Here is an 11,141-nt window from a genome sequence, read left to right on the forward strand (position 1 = left end):
TAATCAGTGATCAAAATAGCGGCTAATTCAGTAGCTGATTTAGCCTCACTACACACTTCATTAGCGACATTCTAATGAGCTCATTACAAGAGCTGCACTAAAAATTCAGCCTTTGCAAAGAATACCATGTTTGGTTTTGATTGGCATTGATGTGTATTAATTTAACCATGTTTGTATTATTCTAGTTGTGGTAAAGAACTGAGTCAATACTGAGATGTTATCTTAAGAAGAAATTTTTTTTGTTTGTTCCTTTCACGTAAATAGGGATTACAATACAAAATGTTACACAAATCCATAACTTTTGAATCAATACTTTTTCACAAGAATAAAGTTAATTTATATATATATATATATATATATATATATATATATATATATGGCTTATGAGTGTATGTACTAGTTGCCAATCTCATTCTACTAAAGTGAACTATATGAACAAATGGTTCTCAAATTTTTTACGCCAAGTACCACCATAATGACCAACATTACTTAACAAAAGTACTCTATGAGATTAAAAATAAATAAATAAATAAAAAATGTAAAAAAAATAAGAAGTTAAGCGACCGTAACAGCTTGAATGTTTAATTCAGTGATTCTTTTGCATACCGCTTGAAGGAGCCTGGGTACCACTAGTGGTACTAATACCACACTTGACTGAGAATCACTGAAACTGTTCCTGTTGTGACGAGTCAGCATTGATGGCTAGAATCAATCCAGCATGTGTTTTGTGCACGCTATCTATATCGCTGTAATCCTTTGCTCTAATTTTTGACAGTCTGCCATTATGTCCGCTGCCTTCGCCAAGTTCCACCCGAATGTGGTGGTCGGGGGCACATACTCAGGCCAGATTGTTCTGTGGGACAACAGGAGCAACAAGAGAACTCCAGTGCAGAGGACACCCCTGTCTGCAGCCGCGCATACGGTACCTTTTAAAGTTGATGTTTTGCCTTGTGTCACAAGCTGTTCTCTTAAATTATGCGTCCGCTGTCGCTATAGCACCCGGTTTACTGTGTCAACGTGGTTGGCACCCAGAACGCCAACAACCTGATCAGCATCTCCACTGATGGCAAGATGTGCTCCTGGAGTCTGGACATGCTCTCTCAGCCACAAGTACGTCTGCAATGTGTGTGAGACTTTCCTGTGTGGGTGCTCAGTGGAATATTTACATTAACTCATTCATTGCCAACCATTTTTAAAGCAGAGTTCCCCATATTGTCAGCGTTGTAGAGCATTTTGAGTGATCTTTCAAGACCCACAGAGTATTGTGTTCTGTGACAATTTAAGCCAAAAACCAAAAGAAAGATTACTAATTTTTTTTTTCGCCAAAAACACCAGTTTCTGACAAAAAAGTGGAGAAAGTTTGCTTTTTGTGTAAAGAAACATGTCAAGCAAAACAATGACTTTGATGCTAATAAGTTTTGCTTTTGTGACACCTCCAACAATAAAACAACAAAAACAAGACTGAGAAAGGGCTTTTGATGGCAAATAATTTATTTACAGTTTATGACAATGAAACACACCTTACACTAACTGCACGGCTGGTTTCTTTCCATAGTGTTCATAATACACTCCATGAACTTACTCATATTTTCTTATAATTACAACACACACTTTCTACTACCTACTGCGACACATACTTTTATTAAACCATAAATCCAGTGTTGGAGTGTGATGGCCCTAAATTTATCTGATTTCCAATGTGTCGGCATTTCTCTCTCATAATTGATGTGACAAGCTGAGATTCATCACTTAATTTTTTTCTTCTACTCACTACTCAGGACTTGACGAATATATACGTTTGTGGCAGTAAACGGTTGGATTCCAGTTGATGAATATAAACATCCACGGCAGTGAATTAGCACCCAGAGACCACTGTACTGCATATTTGTCTGTTATATCAATGAGTGATCAGCTATGTTCTGGGATCAAAATAGTTGAAAAGAGGCAACATTGAATCCAGATGCATCTCAATCCAAAGGAACAAAATGTAATAAGAGCTGACATAAGCGCAACAAACTACCACATGATCCGATGATATTTGACAGGTGTCATTGTCTGACCATGGTCAATAGGATTTTCATGTTCAGTTTAAACTACCTGACCTTGATCACATCCAGATTAAACCTGGTTTGACATCAGATGGCGTACACATATTAAAGTCAAGGAAGTTTCATACGTTTTCTGTCCAGCCGAATCATCCCATATAAACAGTTTGACCAAATTCCTTCCCTTCAGCCTCCAGCACTGGTTTTATCTTTTTTTTTGGCTCTTACTCATCCTGCAAGCGAGACTTAATTTTTTTAACTCATTCACTGCCATTCTTTCCAGTTAACATGGATATTTGACTTCTAAAGCCGTCAATGTCAGTGAATGTGTTAAACTTTGAAGGAAATTAACTTGGCTAGCTCTGTCATTTTATCCCCATTGCGAGGAACCACACATTGTCAGACAAGATTTATTCATTTATTTTGTTTTAATAAAATGTCAGTTGAATTTAAATTATGCAAATATAATTAATGAAGTATTTTTTTAATTCATATTTTTAGCTGAACGTGTGTTGATATAAGCCTCTCCCTTCCACAGGACAGCATGGAGTTGGTGTTTAAGCAGTCCAAAGCCGTTGCCGTCACCTCCATGTCTTTCCCACTGGGAGATGTAAACAATTTCGTGGTGGGCAGTGAAGACGGCTCCGTCTACATGTCGTGTCGTCATGGAAGGTGCGTCCATCAGCAGCCTCGAGGTTCAAAAATGGAACACTCAGAGAGTCAAATAAACATCACAGAGCAATGCAAAACTCCCAACGATCCACCTCCTGCTGTTTTAGGTTTTTACTCCTGCCAAGTGGCCACGTTTTTCTTCTCTGCCTGTTAGTTGGCCACATAAAGCTTGTTCAACAACAGGGTACACATACAAGGAAGAGGCGAATAATTTTTTCCCCTTCAAACACTGAGAAACTGAGTTTACAGTCTGCCGTCCCAGCAGGAATTTAACCTGAAGCTCATCCACACTGCTGCCATTAAACATCTCTGCTCATACCGGATGATTCCCGTGCAAATGCGGCTTAAGGCGGAGCCCCTGCTGAGATGCGTATTAGCCCGAGACCAAATAATTGAAATGTCCCTCAGTATGCCGGGAGACCGCCGATAGGTGATCGTTGCTCGGCTCACACAACTCCGTAATTGGCCCGATCATTTTCCACCTCACTTACAATAGTATGATACTGTCACTGCAGTTTAATAATGCATAAGCATCTCTCACGCTGAGTATTTACCGCTCTGTGTTAATTATCTGAGCTTCAGTTGGATAATTGCTCTGCAATACGTGTTGGAGGGGAATTATCGGCACTTTGGATTTAAGTCAGTGCCTTAAATACAGTGGAACCTCTGAAATGACCCGTGAGTCATAAAAATTGGAATTTGAACAAAAATATACTGCATAAGGCGCACAAATATTGTTACACCACCATCATGCATAACATCACACGAGAATTTAGCATATCTATTCAGCTGAGTGAGCATCCAGAGGACCCATGTGGGAATGAGTGTATAAAAAAATATTTTCTAAATCAAACAAACTTGTCAACCACCATGTTGGTACACTTGGTGTTATCTCTCTCTCTGTCTGCGTGCTCCACAGCAAAGCAGGCATCAGCGAGATGTTCGAGGGCCACCCCGGGCCCATCACAGGCATCCACTGCCACACAGCCGCTGGGCCGCTGGACTTCTCCCATCTCTTTTTGACCTCCTCTTTTGACTGGACAGTCAAACTGTGGAGCACCAAGGTAGGACGGGACTGTTGACTCAAATGATTGCAACAGTGTGGCCTGCATGGAAAGGCGACAAACTTGTCATTGAGGAGGACAGTTGCATTACACATTGTTGTCCTACCCGCACCAGCCGCAACATTTAGGCACACTTGCACAATTTAATGAGTCAGTAATAGCTGCATTTTTGAAATGTGTATTGATAAAGATGATCATGTTTAACAGTACAGTTTGAGGTTTTGGTTACCTTGTTTAGCTAAAAAAAAAGTTTGAGTTTAGGTTAGGGGCAGACATAAGAATTATCATCTTACGACTCTTTTGCAGTCATAAAAACTGTTGATTCAAAACTTCAGATTTTGTGTAACATCTTTATGAATTGTACTCTCTACTTTCATGAAAGGTACAAATAAATAAATCGCATTATACCAATGATTCTTGCTGTGCCGTGAGAGATAATCAGTTCTGAGGACCCGGGTTCAATCCCCAGCCCTGCCTGTGTGGAGGTTGCAGGTTGCATGTTCTCCCCGTGCCTGCGTGGGTTTTCTCCGGGCACTCCGGTTTCCTCCCACATCCCAAAAACATGCATAAATTGGAGACTCTAAATTGCCCGTAGGCATGACTGTGAGTGCGAATGGTTGTTTGTTTCTATGTGCTCTGCGATTGGCTGGTAACCAGTTCAGGGTGTACCCCGCCTCCTGCCCGATGACAGTTGGGATAGGCTGCAGCACGCACGCGACCCTAGTGAGGAGAAGCGGCTCAGAAAATAGATGGATGGATGCATTTACTACAAATATTGTATCTTTGTTCATCTACTGTATGCTCGCGACAAGTATACAAGTACAGGTATACGAGTACAGGTATAGTGACAGGCAGAACAATGAAATGCTCTTCTACTAGATGGCAGAAGGCACAATTTACCTTTGTATCCATCCCTTGCCATTCATACAACAGAATGATAGCTTTGTTTTCAAACAGGCCCAGATTTCACTCTGAGTTAGTAAATTGAGATATGATCATCATCATTCTTGTATATATAATTTTTGTGAAACTTTTGTTTTGTGGTGTGCCATGATGTTTTTCTAATGTAAAATGGGTACCTTGCCTACATAAAGTTTGAGGGAAATTGCATTGGCTTGTGTAGGTGTATTTTATGGAATGCTCACCATATGTGCAATGGAGTAACTGAAATGACAATTATACATGCATATTAGCAGTAATATTTTTATGACACGCTCTTGTGTTGTTTGTAGAATAACAAGCCGCTCTACTCGTTTGAGGACAACTCGGACTACGTGTACGACGTCATGTGGTCTCCGACTCACCCAGCTCTGTTCGCTTGTGTGGACGGTGTGGGCCACCTGGACCTGTGGAACCTCAACAATGACACTGAGGTGCAACATTACCACCAACACACTAGAAAAAAAACCTACAGTATGTGATTTCAACAGATTTTTAATTTTATCTTTTTTTATGATTTATTTATTTTTTTGCAAGCACAGAACTCATACGGTCACTTTATGCTGGCAGTTGACACACTTTACAATAAGCAGCAGTTTGGAAAATAGTGAACAATTCATCAAAAAAAAAACCAGGTTTTGTGCTATTTGCCACTCCCACTTGAAGTTTACTGTCATACTAAACATAGAATAAACATAATTACACCTTGTGTATTTAAAACAGCCAAACTCCCTGAAGAAAGGCCCTGCTATCTTAACGCTAATTAGCATATATGTTTCTGTGCTTTAAGCCCTTAAGCAAAGGATTGAACACAATTGGTAAAGCTACAAAATGTAGACGGGCAATATACTGTAATAGTACTCTTCACAGTCATATTCTTAATTCACTTTGTAGAACGGCTAACATTAGTGCCGTACTGATGAGTTTGACAGTATTATAAATCCCACTTAAGTTCAAGACGGGACACGCTGCACTGCAATATTATTGGCTGCTACAATGCGGCAAGGACTGCGTATTGCTCAAGTGAGATTCTTAATAACTCCCCAATGAACAATATATCTGTCTGGCGTATACCCGCTACAATTGGCCAAGGCGGACACACCCGAAGAAGCAGAATTCTATTGATGCAATGTGACAAAAACTGTTAATTTTTAAATTCTATTTAAATATGTCATTACTGCATTTTTTTTATAAGTACAATATTATGAGGTGCTATTTTTTTTCCTCATTAAAATGCACATTACAACTTTCGCTTTTTCGGAGAAGGCTGGAATGGATTAATGGCATTTCCATTAATTTCAGTGGGAAAAAATTATCTTATCTGTTTTTAGTCATGATGAGCGTGGTCACAGAATGGATCAAACTTGTTTCTCAAGGCACCACTATAGGTCTAAACATGGGGACGGCCATGCTTTTATGGATTACATTTCGTTAGCCTAATTGCATAATTGCTTAAGTCATTTTTGGGGGGAAAAAAGAAGACATAAAAAAATTTAACAAACAAGAAGAGTGCAGCTGCCTTGATTCGACCTTTGTGGATTACCAGGACTTTAACTGCACGCGAAGACCCATTACTTCTGGAAGTGTTGGCTGGATGCAGGTCACATGACATGATACTTCTTTTGATGTCGTTATTATTTGTACACACTTCCTTTCAGGTCCCAACAGCCAGCGTGACCGTGGACGGGAACCCGGCCCTCAACAGGATCCGATGGGCTCCTTCTGGAAGAGAAATCGCCGTGGGAGACTCCGACGGACGTGTCCTGGTGTATGACATTGGGGAGGTGAGTAAGCCTGAACCTTGTACTGATTATATGAACATGTCAGTCTAACTTAAGTTTGTTTTGGTACGGTGAGATTGGTCAGGTTTTAGCATCTACTGAAATCAGGTCAAAGTACCCATACCAATGGCCGCCACCATGTGTGACATCAGATTTATCTCTGTGATGACTCGTGTTGCCACAGTTACCTTGAAAAACTAATCTGATTACGCATTGTAGAAGTAACTCTCTTCGGTAATACATGAAATACTTCGTATCTTAAGTAATGCTCGCTCTATACCATAACATCATTCAAGATGTGGTTGACCTACGAAAATGATACCTGCATCATTCCCCTGGCGAAAAAACAAACGAGTCTTTTGTAGACAGTAAATAACAAATAGCAAACATTTATTTGTTTGTGTTACCTGTCCTGTTGGGTTGTATTGTTATTATTGTATGTTGTTTATTTCCTTTTCAATTAAATCTGCCTCAAAGCTTCTCAGGGGTCATTTTTCAAAAGGGAATAAACAATACATAAACAAACATAATAAACTCATTTATACACGAGTTGCCAATGGCCACTACCCACACAGTCACTCAAAATGCAGACTGGCTTAACCGGTTAACAGCCAGCCAACGCTACACTTTCATTCGCTGACATTCACGTCACTAACCAGGCCAGGCCTCGCCTTTTAAAGCCATACACACTCAAAATCACAGATGCTACAAAGGAATGTGAGGACGCCGACCCCAAGTGGACAAAGAGAATGCCTGCTACTCATGTACATGTTGAATAAATCAACATAAATTTTTAGTCAAATACTATTTAGAAGCTGTCACTTTATCGTGGTGGAGGGGTTTGTGTGTCCCAATGATCCTAGGAGCTAAGTTATCTGGGGCTTCACGCCCCTGGTAGGGTCACCCATGGCAAACAGGTCCTAGGTGAGGGACCAGAAAAAGCACGGCTCCAAAAATCCCTATGAAGAAAGAAACAAATGGATCTAGGTTTCCCTTGCCCGGACTCGGGTCACCGGGGCCCCCCTCTGGAGCCAAGCCTGGAAGGTGGGCGTCGAAGGCCTGCACCCATGGGGCCCGGCCGGGCACAGCCCGAAAGGGTAACGTGGGTCCCCCTTCCCATCTGCTCACCACCTGTGGGAGGGGCCATAGGGATCAGGTACAGTGCGAGGTGGGCGGTAGCAGAAGGCAGGGACCTTGGCGATCCGATCCCCAGCTACAGAAGCTGGCTCGAGGGACGTGGAATGTCACCTCTCTGGCAGGGAAGGAGCCCGAGCTGGTGTGTGAGGTCGAGAAGTTCCCAACTAGATATAGTCGGACTTGCCTCCACGCACAGCTTGGGCTCTGGTACCAGTCCTCTCGAGAGGGGTTGGACTCTCTTCCACTCTGGAGTTGCCTACGGTGAGAGGCGCCGAGCAGGTGTGGGTATACTTATTGCCCCCTGGCTCAGCGCCTGTACGTTGGGGTTCTCCCCGGTGGACGAGAGGGTAGCCTCCCTCCGCCTTCGGGTGGGGGGATGGGTCCTGACTGTTGTTTGTGCCTATGCCCCAAACAGCAGTTGAGAGTACTTTTTGGAGTCCTTGGAGGGGGTGCTGGAGAGCGCTCAGTCTTGGGACTCCATCGTTCTGCTGGCGGACTTCAATGCTCAGGTGGGCAATGACAGTGAGACCTGGAAGGGCATGATTGGGAAGAACGGCCCCCCGATCAGAACCCGAGCGGTGTTCTGTTATTGGACTTATGTGCTCATCACGGATTGTCCATAACGAACACCATGTTCAAGCATAAGGGTGTCCACACGTGCACTTGTCACCAAGACACTCTAGGTCGCAGTTCGATGATCGACTTTGTGGTCGTGTCATCGGACTTGCGGCCGCATGTCTTGGACGCTCTGGTGAAGAGAGGGGCAGAGCTGCCAACTGATCACCACCTGGTGGTGAGTTGGCTCCGATGGTGGGGGAAGATGCCGGTCCGACGTGGCAGGCCCAAACGTATTGTGAGGGTCTGCTGAGAACATCTGGCAGAATCCCCTGTCCGAAGGAGTTTCAAATCCCACCTCCGACAGAACTTTGCTCATGTTCCGGGGGAGGCGGAGGACATCGAGTCCGAGTGGAGCATGTTCCGCGCCTCCATTGCTGAGGCGGCCGACCGGAGCTGTGGTCGGTGCCTGTCGTGCGGCAGTCCCCGAACCCATTGGTGGACACCAACGGTGAGGGATGCCGTCAAGCTGAAGAAGGAGTCCTATCTGGCCTTTTTGGCCTGTGGGACTCCTGAGGCAGCTGATGGGTACCGCCTGGCCAAGCGGAATGCAGCTTTGGTGGTTGCTGAAGCAAAAACTCTGGTATGGGAGGAGTTCGGTGAGGCCATGGAGAATGACTTCCGGACGAAATTCTGGTCCACCGTCCGGTGTCTCATGAGGGGAAGCAGTGCACCATCAACATTGTGTATAGTGGGGATGGGATGCTGCTGACCTCGACTCGGGACGTTGTGAGCCAGTGGGGAGAATACTTTGAAGACCTCCTGAATTCCACCGACACGCCTTCCCTTGAGGAAGCAGAGTCTGGGTTCTCTGAGGCGGGCTCTCCTATCTCTGCGGTTGAGGTCACCGAGGTGGTTAAAAAGGTCCTCGGTGGCAAGGCCCCCGGCGGTGGATGAGATTCGCCCAGAGTTCCTCAAGGCTCTTGATGATGTGGGGCTGTCCTGGTTGACATACCTCTGCAACATCGGGGACAGTGCCTTTGGATTGGCAGACTGGGGTGGTGGTCCCCCTTTTTAAGAAGGGGGACCGGAGGGTGTGTTCCAACTACAGGGAATCACACTGCTTAGCCTCCTCTATTCAGGGGTGCTGGAGAGGAGGGTCCGTCGGGAAGTTGAATCTCAGATTCAGGAGGATCAGTGTGGTTTTCGTCTTGGCCGTGGAACAGTGGACCACCTCTACACCCTCGGCAGGGTCCTCGAGGGTGCATGGGAGTTTGCCCAATCAGTCTACATGTATTTTGTGGACTTGGAGAAGGCGTTCGACCTGTGTCCCTCTGGGGGTTGTGTGAGTGGTGCTTCGGGAGTACGGGGTACCGAACCACCCGATACAAGCTGTTCGGTCCCTGTACGACCGGAGTCAGAGTTTGGTCCGCATATCCGGCAGTAAGTCGGACTCGTTCCCGGTGAGGGTTGGACTCCGCTAAGGCTGCCTTATGTCAACGATTCTGTTCATAACTTTTATGGACAGAATTTCCTATGGTCACGAGCTGTGGGTCGTGACCGAAAGAACAAGATCCCGGATATATGCGGCCGAAATGAGTTTCCTCCGCAGGGTTTCCGGGCTCTCCCTTAGAGAGAGGGTGAGAGTAGAGCAGAGTAGAGCCGCTGCTCCTCCACATCGAGAGGAGCCAGATGAGGTGGCTGGGGCATCTGATTCAGATGCCTCCCAGACGCCTCCCTGGTGAGGTGTTCCGGACACGTCTCACTGGGAGGAGACCCCGGGTATGACCCAGGACACGCTGGAGAAGACTACGTCTTTCAGCTGGCCTGGGAACGTCTTGGGATCCGCCCGCAAGAGCTGGATGAAGTGACTGGGGAGAGGGAAATCAGGGCGTCCCTACTAAAGTTACTGCCCCCGCGACCCGACCTCGGATAAGCGGTAGAAAATGGATGGATGGATGGGTACTATTTGCTCGCTGCCGCCCTAAAAGAATGGATCAGATTTGTCAGATCAGTTTTGATGGCCGTCATGCTCTCCTCCCCAGCAAATCGGTGCCCCGCGGAACGACGAGTGGAGCCGTTTCGTCCGCACGCTAGCCGAGATCAACGAAAACAGAGACGACGCAGAGGAGCTGGCGGCTCAGCGTCTGACTGCGTGATGACGCCGCACATTGCCGCAGTGTGTTCAGGGACCATCAGCGGACTCGTTAATGCGACCCCCGCTCTGATGCCGGCTTCAAAGTTCCCTGCTTAGAGACGAGTCAGCCGATAATTTCCAGCTTTTGGGAACAGGTCAAACATCAGAGCCACACTTGCAAAACCCAAAATGTTTTTTGTTTGTTTTTCAACCGAATGCCTTAAACATTTGAAATTCAACTCCCCGTCTATAGCTCGGTCATGTTGACACCCGCCGTACATGAATTCTTCAAGCCAAATATTTTCTCTCTGCACCGCATTCCTCCTTTTATTTCTCTTCCTCCATTTTATGGAAGCAATCACATCTTTAGAATGTTAACATCTCTAACTGTAGCTCATCTACATGAATAAGTCCAGAGGGTTCTGTTGTTAAATGTAATGTTTCCTTACAGCTCTTACCAGAATGTCCTCCATGCATAAGATGATCATCTATGCTGTAAACACTCAGTGATTTAAAGATCTATAAAGTAAGTTGATAATGTCTTGGCAGTGGTGATATGTGTCTTTAACAACCAAGACAGAAAAAAGTGTGCATTTTATATTTCCTTATATTATTTCACAAAAAGCAAGAGTTTATCAAATATGGGTCTCTACCAAATAGTTGAGATGTCACTTAATGGTTTAAAAAAATGGGAAAAGTTATTTTTTTTTTTTATTTTTTTTTTTATAAAAAATACACAACTCAAAGATTTGGGGAGATTGGGTTCACTCTAGATTGTTTTGTTTTATTGCATCCATCTATCAATTTTCTG

General features: G+C 44.6%; 1 protein-coding gene across 6 annotated transcripts in view; it reads left to right on the forward strand.

Moving 5' to 3' along the window:
- dync1i2a (dynein, cytoplasmic 1, intermediate chain 2a) overlaps positions 1–10,872 on the forward strand; it is a 32,188-nt gene extending 21,316 nt beyond the window's left edge. For all 6 annotated transcript variants that reach the window (XM_061693013.1, XM_061693014.1, XM_061693017.1 and 3 more), the window contains 7 exons: positions 776–922; positions 997–1,110; positions 2,584–2,717; positions 3,637–3,781; positions 5,014–5,154; positions 6,379–6,504; positions 10,239–10,872. In XM_061693013.1, coding sequence (XP_061548997.1) covers positions 776–922; positions 997–1,110; positions 2,584–2,717; positions 3,637–3,781; positions 5,014–5,154; positions 6,379–6,504; positions 10,239–10,352 — 921 coding nt within the window. In that variant the 3' untranslated portion in view covers positions 10,353–10,872. The remainder of the gene's footprint in view (positions 1–775; positions 923–996; positions 1,111–2,583; positions 2,718–3,636; positions 3,782–5,013; positions 5,155–6,378; positions 6,505–10,238) is intronic.
- Positions 10,873–11,141: the final 269 nt, after the last annotated feature.

This window comes from Phycodurus eques, chromosome 12 (genome assembly GCF_024500275.1).
Source record: "Phycodurus eques isolate BA_2022a chromosome 12, UOR_Pequ_1.1, whole genome shotgun sequence".
NCBI lineage: Eukaryota > Metazoa > Chordata > Actinopteri > Syngnathiformes > Syngnathidae > Phycodurus > Phycodurus eques.